We start from the raw sequence: 19,544 nt of genomic DNA, 5'->3' as shown, positions 1-19,544 counted from the left end.
TCACATGACTTTAACAAAAGTCCCTCTAAAATGCTGCCAAAAAGTTTTTATGTAATCTTGGCAGAGCCTTAGAATTTTTTCATTTGTTTTTACAATTTTCTCAAGTGGAAATGGTCCCATATTTTGCCGACACTGTCCAAGATAAAGAACGACAATTCTTCTTGCTGAGTCCTAAATTCAGCTGCTGAAAATATGTTCAGTCCACATCACAAATAGTAAAAATGATTGTAGATATGCCAAATAGAGGCTTCTTTTTGTCTTAAGAAATGGCAATACCAATTCCTGATATCATTTATGCAGGAATTTTTATTCTTTAAATCTTCCAGATTAAAGCAACAAGAAAACATTTAGAATGTCCTTTGGTGGAATCTTATTACACTTTTTATATATGTAAACTGATATTCTTTGATGCCAGCACGTTGCTCATACAGAGGGATCTCTGCACAATTAAACAAAACAAAACAAAACCAAATTAAAAAAAAAAAAAGACAAAGAAAATGTAACCATCTTCTTATCTGATTAGAATCAAATACATTAACAGATTGTCTTATAACACAAATTGGCAATAATACAAAAAATCTACATTGTACATTATTTCAAGAAAAATAACTTCATTTGAATACAAAAGGATAGATACACTTCTTTTTTTTTTTTTTTTTTTTTTTTTTCCTTTTTTCTTTTCCCTTATAGCCACTCTTGTACGGTAGGTGTATTTCAGCACTGGAGTGATGTAGTGCTGCTAAGATACACAAGGATATGACTGTCTTGAGATATTTTTGGAAGGGGCTGTAACACATGTGCATCACTAACATCAGACAAAGAAATCTTTCAACCAACAAGGGTTACTTACAGAGCAACGGTCACTATAGCACAGATTGGAAGGGATTCAGGGACTGAAGCAGACCAATATGGCAGCTTTGACCAGATTTCCTTATACCCACAATGCACTGACAGCAAAGAATGCTTCTATTTGGTTGGTCCACACACTGGGCAGAGAGGTACAAGAGAGCGCACCAGATTAGAGGCATAAATGTTTGTGTGTGTGTGTTTCTAGGTTGTTTTTTTTTTTTTTAATTTTTCCCTGTTTTGGGGTGAGAATGGGGAGGGCTTTTACAGCCCCTTCAATCCACAGTAAGTCCTGCAGCTGGCGTTATGATTTGTAGTAATAATATCAGCAGCTGCCAACTTGTCTGGAGTCAGAAATTAACAGTCTTGACTCGGAATTGCTGTCCACAATTGATTAATATGGCTTAGTTCAGTTAGGCCGCCTTAGTTGTTTTTGTTTTTCAACATGTGTGTGTATTTTTCTATGTTAGTAGCAAAAGCTTGGATTAGTTTAGCTTCCCCATGGTATAGTCCCATCAGTTGGCTGAACTTGAGGCCATAGAGTATACTTGAGCCTAAAAGAGGTGTGGGCCAGTTATTCCTAGCAGAGCCACCAGCAGAGTAAGAGAGCCCTGTGCCCTTGCCCCATGGCCAGAGTCTGAGCTGCAACTTCCAGCCTCCTCACACCGTAGCTTCTCGCACAGGATGCCAGTGTAGCCAGCTGGACACTGACACTTCACGTTGTTGTGACACGTCCCTCCATTTTGGCAGTGCAGGAATTCATTGTCACACACATTGGCTGCAAAATGGGAAAAAAACAAAATCAACTTAAGTTCCTCTGGTATGGAAAGCCCTCAATCTATTGTTTTCCTTTTTCATCCCCTTCCCCTCATACCCAACATACAAAGAATATGACTTGAGTTTCCAAACAATTGAGGTTTGCTACTTTTGATCAAAATTTCTATTTTTAACAGAGATCTTTTTGGGGGGAGGAAGGATGATAATTTTGGAGAATATTGTTGTTCATTCCAGGCTGCACAATGCAAAATAATCTAATACCCATTGTTTGGCAGTGTCTTCTCTTCATGAAGCTGGAAACTTTTATGAATGCCTGATTTTTCCAAGGAGAAGCTTCTGCTCTAAGACAGCAGGAGTGCTTGAGTCAAATGAATGGAAAAAAAAGAAATGCAAAGTAGCATTGCTAGAATGATTAAACATATATAGGCAATGACTCACACTCCCGTCTGGTTTTACTGACTGACATGCATGTGTATATGTATGTGTCAGAATAGAAACAAAAAGTATGGAGGGGAAATGGTATGGGAGAGCTAGCATGCAACCAAAGTGGGTGTTAACATTGCCTTTTAATCCAGATTGAAAGACATAAAGTATATTTAATTGAAGGAGCCTCAGAAAGAACATTCACATTTGTTCCTGACAGTCTATTAGGACTTTTATTGCCTTGTAAATATAAGAAGTAGAATCCAAGGTTACCTTGATTCTATGTTTCTGTAATATGCTCACAGCAAAAATCCTGATTATCTAGATTTTGCGATTTCAATCAATTAATAGACTCACTTTTAATAAATCAGCAAAACAATTCAGGGGATCTGAATTTTGGTCATGCCCTTCATCAGGCTTCTTTTCCCATCTCAAGACTCCTCATCCTGATATTCTGGTTATCCTCATTAATTCTAAGTCTCCAATTCTTTCAGATAATCAAGGTTCCACTGATTAAGCAGAATATTAAATAGGACCCAGGGAAATTAAAACAATAAGAAATAGGAAAAAGTCAGGAATACTTCCAGACAACATATGCTGCTTAAGCATTTAACATATAGGAGGGGGACTGTACAGAAGGGGAAGTAGAGAGTGGGAAGCAGATCAGAGCAAGTCACTTTTTAGAAACCACTATGTTTTTTCAATATTTCTCAAATCTCTTAAATAAATTTCTTAAGAGACAGATCTCTCTATCCATCCATCCACCCAGCCTTCCTACCCATCTATCTGCCTGTCTGTCTGTCTATCCGTCCATCTTTCTGTTCAACAGAGAGAGAGAGAGAGAGAGAGAGAGAGAGAGAGAGAGAGAGAGAGAGAGAGAGAGAGAGAGAGAAGAAAGGAAGAAAGGAAGGAGATAAAAAAGAAGTGAATGACAGATTGAAAGAGATATAGAGAGTGATGCAGAGAAACAAAAACAAATACAGGTAAAAGGAGGGAGAGAGACAGAGAGGGAAAAAGGACACAGAAGAGAATGTGCAAGATCTACTGAGACCAGTATACTTTAAAAACACACGCTACAAAAAAAAAAAAAAAAGGAAAAATAAAGAACCCCACCCCATATCATTACCTCCCAAGATATGATGACATATGACCTTGCATAGCTCACAAATCATGTTTCTTTCAACAATATGTTGCCTTAAAATAAAAACAAATTCTTCCCACATCAACTACTGCTTAGTCTGTATGGGCAAATGAACTTGAGAAATGATGCCTTTGCATAAATACATAGTTAATAAAAAGTGACCAATAAGCATCTTCCCATTTTATTGCCTCTCTCAACAGTTCCTTTCTAGTTTTAAATGAAGTTTTATAACTCATTGGCATAATTCTGAAATGTAACCACACTCAGTAATCTATAAATGTCAACAGAGAATATTAATGGGTCCTGAAGATGAAACTTTTGAAATTCTGATATAACACGTGCTCTTTCAAATTCTAATATGTACTCCTGTGACTACGTCTCAATGGCAATCCTTATTATTAAGTTAAATTCCCCTCCTTCAGCTGCTTGAAGATTATGAATATAGTACTTTGAGATTATGAATATAGAACATGAATTCTATCAGCTCATGTGATACATTTATGCATTTTGGAATTCGCTTCTGACCTAGAGAAACAATAATTATGGGTTCGTTACAGAGGTTAAAGTGATGATTTTTAAAAAATGAAATCCAGTTCAGCAGTCAGTACTTTGCTTCTGTGACATATAGGAATATATTTATCTACATGGTACAACCCAGGATAATCAAATCAGACTTTAGGTGCCAGAATTTAAAGAGAAAATGTTCAGTGTTTATTCTTTAAAGGAACAGGTTTCTAAGCAAGACATTCCCTTTCATTTGGACAACAGTCATGGTGAAATATTTGTTTCATCAATATTGATAATTGCTGGTCTTGAGTAATTGAGTACAAATCAATAGCTAATTAAATGTCTCCTTTTAAAAATCAATTTTTTTCTTCTGATTTTGGTCCTGAATATTAACTATTTATTGGAAAATTTTTCTTCCAAGTCTTTCTACACTAATTATAAAAGTAAAAATTCAAAGATTTTTTATATTTAAAAAGTACCTGTGGATTAGTTAATTTAAGCGTTATACTAAATTGAATAAGATAATGTGCCTTAAAAGATATCTCAAGCGGCATTATCTCATAATGTTCAGAAGGAGAGAGATAGATTTTTTCTTGTAAAAATTACATATGAGAATACCTTTCTCTTCTTGAAAAAGATATGTTAGATTAGAAGTGTAGAAAGAAACATACATTTTCAAACATGGTCAATGAATGGATTTGTTTTGTTTCATTTTATAAAAATATATATATGCATACATATATATATATATATATATATATATATATATATATATATATATATATATATAATAAATGCATATAAATTCTGAATTCAAACACCACTTTTAGGAAATCTTTTCTGATTTTCCAGGTATTACTTTACTCTTTCCCCATACTATCTCTTATTCATTTTGTATAAATTATTTGTCTCTCTCTCTCTCTCTCTCTCTGTATCTAATCTATCTATCTATCTTATCTTCCACAATAGAAGGAAAGCTCTAGGAGGGCAGGGTTTATTTTAATTTTGTCTTTGTATTCTTAGTATTTGGCATATTATAGATTTCAATAAATGATGACTGATTGTTAATTAAAAAACAAAAAAATATAAGGTTCTTTTTGAAATTGGGTCTATAGTCTTGCCCAAGATGTAAGTCATTCATGGGCCTGATTCCATTTCTGATCAACATGGGAGCTTTGATGTATTTCTTTTTTTTCATTTGGGAAAGTTTACTCCTCTTTAAGGTAGCTTGGTGGCTCCTTACTCTCTGAAGCTTACACAGTCTTAACACAGATATCTTATTGTGTCAGAACTCTCAATCCAAGTGATCTATGAGCTGTATCTTCCTACAAGTACAAATATTCTACTATGTATCATATCTTGGAGTATTCTTTATTTCTACTGAACTTACTCTAGCATCCTCTATAGAAGTAATGTCAAATTCAAATGAATCCATGTAGGCCACATATTGACTTGGAAAACCACAAATTAACATTATCAATGTTGTCTTTTAATTTATGTTGTTGAACATTTTCCAATTTACATTTTAATCTGGTCAGGATGGTACTGAGAAGTTTTTTACTTACAAGGTACCAAGAGGCCTTGAGTTGGACACTTTCGCTTTACAGAATATATGACTTTTTGTCCCCCAGTGGTTATATTCTTTCTAATTCAGATGTATTATGAACACAGGTGACTAGCCCTCTTGCAATTAGAGAACTTTAATGCTACTGAAAGAACCTTATCTAATCCTAGCACAATGTCTTATTCAATCCTCTAGTTTTCATTCCTCTCTCCAAAATCTCTTTAAACATTGAATTTCTCTGGTTGAATGAATTAGCTAGTTGACTGACAAGCGTTTTTCAAGCCTTTCTTCTCGTTGTGAAACTGTGTACCTGCTCTGGATATAAAACAAGACATAAAAGATAGCATCTCTGCTTTCACAGAATCTGCAGTGTAGGTGGGAGGACATAACATCAGACAAAAGCTGACATCAGACAGAGAAGTAGTATAGCAATGGGAGAAATAGAATTGAATATGGAATTGCTGAGAATATACAGATCAAAGAAAACTTCTTGGAAGGTAATTTTGCTATGGATCTGGAAGGAGGTGATACGTGGAAAAAAGAAGGATTCATTTTGTTGGGAAAAGGCAGTGTATGGCAGGGATGACTAACATACTGGCTTGACTATAGTAGAGAGAATTGGGATTGAGGGGATAAGTTAGAAGTGTCTGGGGAGTGGCTATCATGATTAATGGAGGAACTGGCTTCAGTTTCCTTCAAGTCTCAGCTAAAGTTTTAGGTTCTACAAGAAGCCTTTTTGAGTCCTCCTTATTTAACTTTAGTGTTCTCTCTGAAATTATACTCTATGATATATATATATGTGTGTGTGTGTGTGTGTGTGTGTATGTATGTATATATATATATATATATATATATATATATATATATATATATATATATATATATATATATATACATATGTCTTGTTTGCAAGCATATTATTTTCCAGACTAGAGAATGATTCCTTGAGATTGGAGATTTCAGTTTTTTTTCTTTTTTGTGTATCCCAAGGACTTAGCACAGTTCCTGACTCTTAGTAAATGCTTAATAAATGCTTGTGGACTTGACGGGACCTTAAATGGCAGAATTTTAAGGAGTACCTTTGTGTAGTGGATAGAGTGTCAGGTTTATAGACTGGTGATTCTGGGCTAGAATCTGATCCCAGACATAATCTAGCTGGATGACTTTATTCCAGTTCCTTATCTTCTTGGCCAAAAATTCTTCCCCTGTAAGTTGGGGATAACAATACTTGTAGCATGTGTCTCACACTGAAAGGATCAATGAAATATTGTGTGTGATAACTTTTGCAATTGTTAAGTAATGTATACATGCCAGTTCTTATTTTTTCTTCATTCAGGCTGAAGAGTTGATTAAAAAGGATAACCCAGGGGCAGTGTAGTGCTGTAGTGGATAGAGTACTATCCCTGAAGTCAGGAGGACCTCAGTTCAAATCTGGCCTAAGGTACTTACTTAACACTGCCTGGCTGTGTGACTTTGGGCAAGTCACTTAACCTCAATTACCTCAACTAAAAAAAAAAACAAAAAAAACAAAAAAACAGAATTGCTGCAGTTTTTTTTAAAATAGGAAAATTAATTGATAAAATGAATTTTTTGCCATAATGAGAAGAAAAATAGAAAAAAGACTGATCTCAAAGTTCAGATCAAATACCACCCCTAACATCTAACATTTAATTACCCTGAGCAAGCTATCAATTTAACCTCTCAGTGTCCCAGGAAATGCTTGAAAAATATAAGGTGCAGGACAGTTGCTAATTTCCTTTCATACAGAAGATCTTTCATTAGGGGTTCATTAAACCAATGAAATCACAGGTTTTGGGGAAATATCTAATATAATATAGGCACATGTGGGTAAAAAAGAAAAAAAAATTTCAATAATAAGGATATAAATTGGTGAAGACCTGGATGAAATTAGTAGATATAATGTATCTGAATAGAAAAACTATACTAAGAATTATCAATATTTGGCAATTGATTGGGAAATGAATCAATGAATGAAATCAGATTTATGAATCCAGAAGATTTAAAATATTCTGATGTCATTGATGGTCAGTCCTATTAATGAAGTACACAAAACAAAAAATTCTGATTTTGTATTAGAGAAAAATCTCATTTCTTTTTCTTGGTCATTAGTCAAAATAAACAATGAAAAGTCTTTCTAGACCTCAGTTTCTTTATCTGTAATAGATTTCAGACTAAATTAATGACCTTTAAGTTCACACCCATCTCCAACATTCTGTGATTCATATATGCATTTTTATTAGTGAGTTTTATGATTTTAAAAGGCACAAAAAGTTAGATAATATACCTGCTGTCAAATATCTTAAACCTTTAACTTCCTCTTGTGCTGATGATTTTTACATCTGCTTTTTTACATTTATTTGCTTACACTCAGTTGGTCAAGTAGGTTGTAAAAGGTATCCCATGTGCCTGTCCTAGGATCTGACCCTGAATTTGTTGCTAAGTAGTTGTATGACATTGGCCAAGTCATTTTATTTCATTGTGCCTCAAATGTTTTCATCTCTCTGTGAAATGAGGATAATAAAATATGCCCTTGAAATTTTCTTTCAGGGGCATTTATTGTGAAGATTAAATAAAGAAAGCAATATCAGTCCTTTGAAAAAGTTTAGAGCACAAGGTAACCACAAACTATTATCCAAAATTCTCCTGAAATCCTATCTTATAAAGGAAATTCACAGAAAGTAGGTTAGATGGATAGATTCATTTCTTTCAAACTAATGAGTAAAACACTGCCTTTCCCTCTGTTCAATTTGAGATGCCTAATTAGAAAACAGAAAATAAACAACACCTTTCTGACAACACCTCCATCTAGATTAGAGAGTAAAAACAAAAACCTAATAACAAATCTGATTGTGTGTATGTGATCTGTGTGCTTGTGATCTGTAGAATATGTATGTGCTAGCTAGCTTATTGAATCTTTGAATGGTCAATGCATTCAAACTGATTATACCATCATAATGCTTTAAAACATATGATTTCTCAGGGAAATTACATTTATACCCACTCTCAATGAGCATTCTCTTATATTAATTATAATATGAAAGAGATAACAAAGTGGCTAGAATATAGGAAACTGTTTATATGTCCACACACCAATGGAAAAAAAAAATTGATTTGAAGACAGGAAGAATGGGATTAGAATCCCATCTTGGTCATTGATATACTGTATTGTCAGTCCATGAATCAATTGACTAACAAACACATATTCATTCAGTACCTATTTTGTAACAAGTACTATTCTAAGTGTTAGGGATATAATTACAAAAGAAAGATAGATCCTGTGTTCAAGGACCTTAAATTGAGGTCAAGTCATTTGATTTATTTGAGTTTTAGTTCCTTATCTATAAAATGGGAACAACAATAAAATACTTGCTCACAGGTATCAAATAAGAAAGAATGTACATAAAATACTTTGTAAACCCCCAAGACCTCTATAAATGTCAGCTTTTATTAATATCATTATTGTTTTAGTATCAAGGGGAATTGTGACTTCATCTGTCTCTAACAAATCTAATCTTCAAAACCCAGGACAAATTTAAACTCTCACTTTCTTAGACAACTCCCTAATATAATAAATTATATTAAAGTTGAAAATCTAGGTGACTAGAAGGAGCTTTCACACTCAAAGAGTTCCCATTACTAATGAAATTTTAAGTCAAGGCCAAAATATGTATATGTACATGTATGTATATAACACATAGTATTATCTATCTATCTATCTGTCTGTTTATATGTATGTATGAATGCTACATGCAGTACAGGATAAGAAAAAAAAACTAATAGAGAGGAAGCAGTAGTATAAAGAAAAGTTGGGAAAGACTTTCTGTACAAGATAAGATTTTAATTGTGACTTAAAGGAAAGCAGGGAAGATAGAAGATAGAGGGAGAGAAAGAGAAGTCCAATCATGAGGGACAGGTAGAGAAAATGCACTGTCATGGAGTGTTTTGTTCTAGGAGGTCAGTGCACATTGTAGGGAGTAAAGTGTAACTAGACTTGGAAGGTTAAGTGCAGGGCAGAGGAAGAAAGATAGGGTATGAAAGGCTTTAAATGCCAAATAGAAGATTTTGTATTTGATCTTGGAAGTGATATGAAGCCACTGGAATGTACTGATTGCTGGGGAAGGTGTGAGGTGACATGGTCAGACTTGTGCTTTAGAAAAATCACTTTGGTGGCTGAATGGTAGAGAGATTAGAATGGGGAGAGAGTTGAGATAGGTAGACCCATTAATCCAGAAATGAGGTGATGAAGGCCTAAGTCAGAGGAGAGAAAGGGGAGTATTTGAGAGATATTGCAAAGTTGAAATCAATAGGCCTTGGTAAGAGATAGTGAAAGGTTGAGGATAACATCTAGATTGGGAATCTGAATGATTGAGAGACTGGTGTGTCTTTTGATAATAATAAGGAAGTTAGGAGAAAAATAAGGCATTCAATTTTGCACATTTACTTTAAAATGTCTCCAAGACATCAGAGATATCCGAAAGACAATTGTAAACCCAAGATTTTCAGAAGTCAGCAGATGAATTCTATTTAAAAATCATTAGCATAGAGATGGTAATTAAATCTAAAGGCGTTGATGAGATCCCAGATGGAGTTTTATAGAGAGAGGAGAAGAGGGCCCAGGACAGGATCTTGCCTTGAACGCCTTCAGTTAGTGTGTGAATTCATTGAAGATCCCACAAAAGCAACTAAAGAGGAGTGATCTGATATATATATGGAAAAGCATAAGATAATGGTATCCCAAAAAAGCCTAGAGAGGATACAGTATCAAGGAGGATAGAGTGATCAATGGTGTAAAAAGCTGCAGAGAGGTCATGGGGAATGAGGCCTGAGAAAAGACCTTGAATTTGGCAACTAAGCAATCATTAGTCACTTTGGAGAGGGTAGTTTTGGAGGAGTGCTGAAATCAGTCAGATTATAAAGGGGTTCAGAAATGATTAAAAGGAGAGAAGTGGAAGCGCCTATTGTAGAGAACTTTTTCAAAGAGTTTGGCCACAGAGGACATAAGAGTATAAAATGATAACATGGATGAAATGATTGAGAGGGTTTTTTTTTGTGGGGAGGGGGGATCCTGGGGGAACATAGGCATGTTTTAATAGTAGGGAAGGAGTCAGTAGAAAGAGAGAGTTTAAAAAGAAGTTATTGAATGGGGATGATAAAGTTGGACAATCTATTAGAAGTGACACAATATATTGAGATTGTTTATGCAGTTGGAGCGATGGGCTTTAGTAAGGAGTAAAAGTTTTAGGAAAGGCAACTCCATGTCATAAGATGAAATCTTTATGGTTTCTATGCAATAAATATGTCACACAACTTAAGGAACTGAACTGATGAGAAAGATAGAAGTTGTCAGCTGGACTATCAGATACATAGGAAATGCAATGTGACAGGGCTTAATCCCAGAGACCAGATATCATATTCTGATTTCTCTATTATCAATGAACCTCCAATGGCACAATTCCCATGAGAAAAGATACTTCCTCATAATAATCGAGCATCATTGAGCAAAGCTTATGTATTCCAAACAAAGGCAAGATGTAGTCAGATGACTTCAAGGTTGGGATGACTTAAAGGTGCAAAAAGTTTTCAATTTTCACTGACCTTAGGGTTAAAAACCCTACAATTATAGAAGAATTAATGCACTTTGAAATGCTATCAGATAAAAATAGGTAAGTTCATTCTTAAAAGGGATCATTTAATATTGAATTAAAATCATATTTAGGCAAGACTTTCCTAAGTGAGATGCTGAGAAATCACTAGTTTTTTATCCAATGTGGTAGGAAAAAAACATACTTTGAAATTAAACCTTAGAAAATATTGCTTTGTTGATTCTTTTTTCTGAGGTTAAATTGTTAAAGGGACAGATGGCATAGTAGGTAGAACAGTGGGTTTGGAATTAAGATTTATCTTCATAAGGGGCAGCTAGGTGGCACAGTGGATAGAGCACCAGCCTTGAATTCAGGAGGACCGAGTTCAAATCTGGTCTCAGACACTTAACACTTTCTAGCTGTGTGACCCTGGGCAAGTCACTTAACTCCAGCCTCAGAAAAAAAAATAATAAAATAAAAAAATTAAAAAAAAAAGATTTATCTTCATGAGTTCAAACCTAGTGTCAGATATGTACTTTTGTTAAATTTTTATTTACAAATGAACCAGAAGAGGAAATGGTGAACCATTGAAGTGTCTTTCCCAAGAAAATTCTAAATGGGGTCAAGAAGAGTTAGACACAACTGAAAAACTACTGAATGTCAAAGTAATTGTCAAAATGGTGAAGGGTGGAATATAAAGGAAGGTACATGCAAGCACAATTTTATATATAGGATGTACTGGAATCAATAGAGTTATCATCTGGTGAGATAATAGTGCTATTGTTTTAAGCAGTAATAGAATATATTTTGCCATCTTATTAAATAACTGTTATCATTATATATTTTTCTATTTTAACAACAATTACATTATCTATTTTGATGTAATACAAACCATAGTCCTTCAGAAAAAACACAAATAATCCAAATTGGTCTCATTCCTAAATCTATTGAAGCCTAACTAAATAATGTCAGTTTTCTCTCATTCCCACACCTTACTTTCAATGGAACGTCATGAAAAGAGTATTCTAAAATTGACAAACTGTCAATACATTAATTTCAACACATTCTTACAATGATGAAATAGCATGTCTAAATTTAAAAAAAAATTGTATACAGATGATATTTATATTTTGAAGAAGCTGAAAGAATCAGAAGGAGAGAGAGGGAGAAAGAGCTTGAGAACAGGATGATCTACTTTCAAGTCCTACCTCTAATATATACTGACTGGTTAACTGAGTGGCCTATTACATAGCTAGTGTGTGAGACCAAACTTGAACACAGGTCAAGAGGCCACAGATCAAATAGATTGGACACCTCAAAGAAAACTTGACTCATTTGCATTTCCTTCCTCTCCTTAGATTTTTTTTCTGCTTGCTGACTCATCTTGAGCTAGAAGAACATTCTGAGTTATAAATCACTTACTGTCACACTGATACCAAGAAAATGTTGACAATTAGTGAGGTATAGTGGCTTGAGTGTTAGACTTAAAGAGTTAGGAAACTTGCTTCAGATATTCACTATCTATTTTTAAGATACCCATTTCTCAACCTAATTTTTATAAACTATAAAATAATAATAATAATAACAATCCTTATCTTGAATGGTTGTTGTGAGGATCAAATAAATAAATATTTGTAAAACACTTAGCACAGTTACTGTCCAATAGTAGACACTGTAAAAATGCTTATTCTCTTCCCCCTCTTTATCCCTTCAACAAAATACCTTTCCTTCGTGCAATATCTATAGCTCTTATGCTAAGGATATTTCAACTATAAATATACATGAAATAAATACCCATATGTATTTTTCTATGATGGAATGGAATATATAAGTGGAGATGTCCTATGAGTAGTCTGACATTAGGGCCTTAATATCTGGTGGCTTAGAGTACAAATAAGATGATTTTTTAGTTTCATATTACTTTGTCGCTCTTTCAATTTCCCCAAAGTGCTTTCCTATTTTGTAGACTATAAGCTCCTCAAGAGTAAGTACTTTACCATTTTTTTTATCTTTGAATTCCCATTACCTTGTATAAAGTATTTACTTATTAAATGCTTCTAAATGAGTTCAAAGAATTATTCATATTGTTATATGCTAGTGATGAAGAGAAACTGCCTGAAAGTTTCACCAATAATGATAGTGGCATCCCAAGCATGCAGTTGCTGATTTCTAGCATTGAAAAATGGAGAGAAGTATATGTCTAACATGAAAGGAGTTAGATATATCACTACTTTATATGTGGTTATTGTTTTTTCTCTGCAAAAAAAAATCTCATATTCAAATGCTTAAGGTATTTTGTAGAGTGAAAATTTAATTTTCCTATTCTTCCTTTTCAAGCTATAGCCAAATATTTCCTTAGAGACTTAATTTTTTCTTAAATATACTTGGCAGGAATAGCTCTAAATATGGTCTAGGCCCTCTTAGGATTTTAAAATTTTAAGTATGAAAAATAGCTACAGAACTCAGCAGTAATTTTTTTCTTAATTTTTTAACCCAACAATCTATTCCAATTCACTCTTGCCTTCAATGGGCCTCGGCACCCTTCTATCTCCTGTTAGTGTCAAACCAAGTCAAGGAAGATGCTTTTATAATGTTAGGATGAAATGAAATTATTTCCCTGGTAATTCAAGTGTTGAGGTAAATATATATTGATGTCAATAACTCCAAGGTTAGAGAAAAAAAGTTAAAAAAAATGAAGTTAAGACAATTTAAAAAATGCTGACAAAGTCAGTTAGGAGATGCCTAAAGCCCATATTAAATGTTTTGTTTATTCCTCCTCTCCCCACCATTAGGAAGTACAGGTGGGAATATTCTAAAACATGTTAAGTGTGGTTAACTCAGGAAAATGGAATTGAGGCTAGATATGATTCCCAGTAATAGCCTCTATTCAGAATTCCAAACCACTTTTATTACATCACTCATTCTTTGATGATAGCCTGGATTCTAGAGATCATGATAGCTTCTTCCCCAGGTAGAATATTGATGCCATGATCATAGAATTCTATTTAGAGTTGGGAAGGGATTTTGATGACCACCTACCTGATCCAGTCAATAAAGGAACAAGAATCTCTTCTATAACATTTCTGACAACTGGTCATCTAGTTATTCTTGAACACATAAGAGAGAACTCACTGACAGCAGAGCAAGCATATTTTGGTAGATTTGGATAGCTCCATGATTTCAATGTTTCCTAACATTAAGCCCCAATTTTCCCCTCTGCAACATCCACCTATGATTCTTAGTTCTGCTCTTTCAGGACAAACAGAACAAGTCTAACTCAGTCTCTCCTTCTTTTACAATCCTTCAAAAATTTCCAGACATGCAAGACTCTTCCCTTTGTTCTATCAAATGATCTTTATATGTCATGTTGTCTTCTTCTGTCTAATCTTCAGGCTGTAAACACCCATTCTAAATGTAGCACTCAAAATGGAACTCAATTGTTATTTCATTGCTGGTATCTCAGAGCTAAGTGTAAAGCCAGCCTAATGTGATGCTAATATGAATTACTCAATATGAATGACTGATGTGGGCTCCCCATTTCACCCTGACTAGTCATAAGAAAGATTCCTCTTTCCTGTAAAACTCAGAATTGACATTTTACTCCTTGGAACTAAATCCAAATGGAGTGATTCTGCAGGAGATTCTGTCACAGAAGCAGAGTGGAAGGAAATGAGTTAGTTCTAATGCTGGATTCCTTATTTTTACATTCTGAGGAATATGTACTCCAATTTTCATTAAAAACATACAACATGAGCAAATTCCTCCCTATTCCTTCCCTTTTCCAAATCCCTTATTACTGTTAAGGTCATCATCATTTTCCTAGTTATTCAGCATCACAGCCTAAGTATTGCCCTTAATTCCTCTCTTGAAGCTGTTCCACATATCCAACATATTCAATATGTTGCTAAGTCTTGTCATTCTATCTTTATAACATCTCTCTATTCCTACAAGTACCACTCAGGTCATAAGCCCTGACCACCTCAGGCCTACATTATATGACATAAGCCTTCTACTTGTTCTCTTCAACTCAAGGCTCTTTCTACTCAAGTCCATTCTCTACTAATCTTCCAAAACAAAACTCTAGAATGAAATATAAAATATTTTTAGGCTTTTCAACTCTACTTTTTTTTTATTTCCTCTATTCCCAAAACACTGTATCTCTTGCAATTTCTTAATCACAACATGTTATGTTGGGAGTCCATGACTTTTTTCCATGCTTAGAATTTTCTCCTTTTTCTCTTGGCTTTTCTGACTTCCTTCAAAACTCAGTTTAAATTCACTTATTTGAAAAAGGATCTTTTCTGGTCCTCTCCCCCAGTCAAGTGCTAGAACTTTTCCTCTCAGTTACCTCCTATTTACACTATACATATCTTGTACATACTTAGGTTGTTGTGTATAATCTCTTTTGTTAGACTGTAAGCTCTTAGAGGCCAGAGACCCTGTTTTTGTTTTCCTTTGTCCCAGCACCAGACATACATTAAGTGCTTAATAAGTACTTATTACTGTTTCAACTGGGTGAGAATTCTACCCTTGAACTTTTGTCATTGTTACTGTTTATAGGTAGCTGTTCAAAAAAGAGAGAGGGACATTCTCCTTGAAGACATTTGTGTGATTTTGGCTGTTTATCTTTTTCCAGTAGAAGCATTTATGTTTCTCTAGCATCTCTCTCTCTCTCTCTCTCTCTCTCTCTCTCTCTCTCTCTCTCTCTCTCTCTCTCTCTCTCTCTCTCTCTCTCTCTTTCTCTCTCTCTCTGTCCTTCCCTCCCTCCCTTCCTCCCCTCCCTCTCCTTCTTTCTCTCTCTTCCTCTTCCTCTCTCTCTACCCTCTTCCTCCCCCTTTTTCATTCCCTTCTTCCCTAACCTCTCTCTCCTCCCTTCTCTCTTTTCCTTCCTCCCTTCCTTCCTCTCCTTTCCCTTTTCCTGTCCCTGTCCCCTCTCCTCTCTCTCCCTCTCTCTCTCCCTCATTCCCTCACCCCTCTCTCTTTTAATCTATTCATCCTATCCCATTTCTTTTGTCATCAACTTAAGTTCCTATAACTTCATGCCTAAAAATCAGTCAACAAGTATTTGTTAAACACATATAATGTCCCATTGTGATTAGGAAGATAGCCTCTTGTCCTAAAGGAAATTATATATTCTACTTACTGAGTGAAGGTAACATGTTAGAAAAAGTAACATGGGGAATAAAATGCAGCTTATACACAAACAGACACACAGTGATTGCAAAGGTAGTGATTTAAGAATTAGGGGAGAGAAGTGAAATTTGAGCTGAGACTTGAAAAGATATCACAGATTCTAAGAGACAGTGGTAAGAAAGACCATTCCAGGAATAGATGATAGTGTAGGCAAAGATATTGAATGGAATGCTATGTTTAAAGACTAGTATATAAGACGACTTTAAGTGCAAGCAGCATAAGGAGTGTGTAATCAGCCTAGAAAGTAAGTTGAAGAAAGACTGTGAAGGACTTTAAAGGTCAAATGGATGATTCTCAAAGGCAATAGGGAGCCATTAAGGTACTTGAGGACAGGATAGAGAAGCTCTTTCCTATGCTTTATGAATATTAATTTGGTAATAGGATCAGGACCTAGATAATCCTTACATTATAACAATGAAGAACATTGAAGATTTTGGTGACTTCCTAAGGCCCAGTCAAAGTGGCCTACATGTGGGTCACCTACACAATGTTCTATCTTCCACCTTAGGGACTTTGCATAGATTTTTTTCTCATGTTTGGGATACTTTCCCTCCTTACCTTTGTCTCTTAGAACACTTAGTATCCTTCAAAACTCATCACCTGTTACTTTTCTCAAAAGGGTTTTCCAATACTTCCCAGTGGTTAGTGCCTCTCTCCTTTCCAAATCACTCTGCATTTATCTTGCATTTATTTATCAATTAAGATATTGAATCCCCTTATGAAACATTAAGTTCAGTGAGAGCAAGGACTATTTCATTTTTATGTTTATATACCTTGACTGTAACACAATGTATGGAATATAAAAGGAACTTAATAATTGCTTGCTGCTTATTAGTTGGAAAGAACAGTTTCATTTGGAATAAAGTTAGAATTCAGATTGCAAGATGATGAAAAGTGAATAAGACTGTACTTATGATTTTACTGGTATAGGGAATTCTCTGGATGAGGAAACTTCTCCTTCAAAATATATTGACACATTCTCTGCAACTTTTAGTCTTAGAAATTTGTCTAGAACACAGGAAGGTTAAATGGCTTGCTTCCAGTATGAATCTGAACTTAATTATCACTCTATGGCTCCCAGACTAGCTACTGCCTGAGGATATATACATATACATATGCTTATATGTATACACATGTAAATATCTGTATATATATATATAGTGTTATATATATATGTATGTGTGTATTTTCATACATATGTACACATATGTGGAAATTTGATATATCCACATATACATATACATATATAATATTATATATATATATATATATATATATATATATATATATATACATATATATATATATATATACTGTAAGGAAGGACACTGGGTGATAGCTTACACCTGAAAAGGATAATAGGATCAAAGGGAAGTTTGGTTTTATTTTGATTTTTAAGAGAGAGATTTTGAAGAGATTGTATATGAAATCAGAAGAGGAGAAAATAGATAAGAAAAAATTGAAAATGAGAGATAAAGTCATCAATTGAAGGGGCAAGAAGAGAGATAAGAGATAGGGGAAGGTATAACTTGAAAGCAATCATTCCAATAGCTTCATAACTAATTGATTTCACTCTCTCCTCCATCTAATTTATCTTGTATATGACTATCAGGTTAATCTTTCTAAAATTCTGGTTTCACCATACAAAATAACTTCTCATTGCCTATAGGTTACTATCAAAATTCCTTAACCTTAAATGCAAGGTCATTTTTCTTTTTCCTAACTTTTCCAGTTTTATTTCCTGCCATTCCAAACATGGTTTCTCTATCCAACCCAGTCATATTCCCTTGATCATATGAACACTCCTTGTACCTTTCCTTTGGCCACCAAAACTATCATGGCTAAGATTTTGTATATCTTTGGCTATGATTCTGATGTGTATCTGTTTTCTTATGTTGTATCTCTTGTGCCTGTTGACTTTTTTGGTTTTGAACTATCTACCTGGATATTGGATTGGTCTACCATAAACTGATAATTAAGTTTTGTTTGAATATCTTATTTTCCTAATTAAATTGTAAATTCTTTGACAGGAAGGACAATCAGAAATATAATATCCTTTATAATGCTACCCATATTGTAAGACAACATATATTTGCTGATTAACAACATTGTGGGACTGAAGCATTGTACATCCTTAAGTGAGCAATTGAATGGATGTGAGTTTTATTGCTCACTTTGTATAATGCTTAGGGACATTTCTTAAAATCTTTTTTAAATTAATTTCTCCAAAAAATAAGAACCATAGAATTATGCAGAAAAAGCTTCTTATGACAAAGCATGAGAACAGGAATCAGAGAACAAGATATTAGATTTACAGATGGAAAGGATTTTGAAGTAATGCAATTCCATCTCTTCATTTTGCAGTTGAAGAAACTGAGGGCCAAAGAAGTGATCATCTTCACAGATCACATAAGTGATGACAGAGGCCAGGATTTGAATCCAATTTCTCTGACTTCAAATCAAGAAACCTTTCCATGGCACTATGGGTTCTTAGCCTCTGCTATTTGTTACCCATGACTTAGGACAAGTGACTTTCCTTCTCTAGGCCTCAGTTTACTTCTCTGTAAAATTAATGATCTTCATTTCAAATAATTTTTATCATTCCTAAGGAGCTCTAAAATTCCTTGACCACTTACTACTGAATTTGAAAGCCTATTGTGATAGTTAATGAGCTACCAGGAAACATTTAAACTTCCCAGGGGAATTCTTTTATTAAATACAAAATATACTAATTATTATCAATAATCTTGGGAATTCTAACTCTTATGTCACTCTTTGCTTTCTCTGTCTTGACAAACAGTATGCTATAATCTATGTAGAAATGATCTTGAAGACATAAGACCTGGTGGGAACTTTAGTTAGCATAATAGATAGAGTAGCAGTGCTAGTCAGGAGGACTTGACTTCTAATATGGCCTTAGACTCTTACTAGCTGTGTGTCCCTGGTCAAGTCACATAATTCAGTTGCCTGAAAAAAAAAAGATACAAGTTTTGGGCTCAAGTCTTGCTTAACTCTACCTGGCTAATAAGTGTCAAATCACATATTTCCTCTGTCCTCCAGTGTGGACAATTCTCTGAGAGTATAGTTGACATAGAAGATACTGCTCAGTGCTGATCTGAGTTGGTAGAGGAAAGTTCCTCATCTGCTTCTTCTCATGCTGAGGAAATTTTTGATACAGAAAAGTTTGGAACAAAAGGCTTCCCAGAAGTGTATGTTGAAAAATTTTTTTGCATGTTTTTATAGAAAAAATACTATTGGGAAAAAAGTATGCATGGTTTTATAGTCTCTTTTGCATAGTTCTAAATTGCTTTAAAGAATGATTTAATTGGACTCCAAAAGTCCATTAATGTTTCATTCATATTCTCTCCAACTCTGTCTCCTTTCACCTTGAACCTCTTCCACAGTGTTTTACTTCTGATTATACCCTGCCTCAATTTGCCTACTTATTACTCCCCTCCTTCTCATATCCCTTTACCCTCATCTTTTTCTG

At 34.4% G+C, this 19,544-nt stretch overlaps 1 protein-coding gene across 13 annotated transcripts in view; it reads right to left on the bottom strand.

Moving 5' to 3' along the window:
• Positions 1-283: 283 nt before the first annotated feature.
• NTNG1 (netrin G1) overlaps positions 284-19,544 on the bottom strand; it is a 421,011-nt gene continuing 401,750 nt past the window's right edge. For all 13 annotated transcript variants that reach the window (XM_074262832.1, XM_074262843.1, XM_074262830.1 and 10 more), the window contains one exon: positions 284-1,624. In XM_074262832.1, the coding sequence (XP_074118933.1) occupies positions 1,401-1,624 (224 nt within the window). In that variant the 3' untranslated portion in view covers positions 284-1,400. The remainder of the gene's footprint in view (positions 1,625-19,544) is intronic.

Source organism: Sminthopsis crassicaudata, chromosome 4 (genome assembly GCF_048593235.1).
Source record: "Sminthopsis crassicaudata isolate SCR6 chromosome 4, ASM4859323v1, whole genome shotgun sequence".
In the NCBI taxonomy this organism is placed as follows: Eukaryota; Metazoa; Chordata; class Mammalia; order Dasyuromorphia; family Dasyuridae; genus Sminthopsis; species Sminthopsis crassicaudata.
This window is presented reverse-complemented; position numbering and strand designations above follow the sequence as displayed.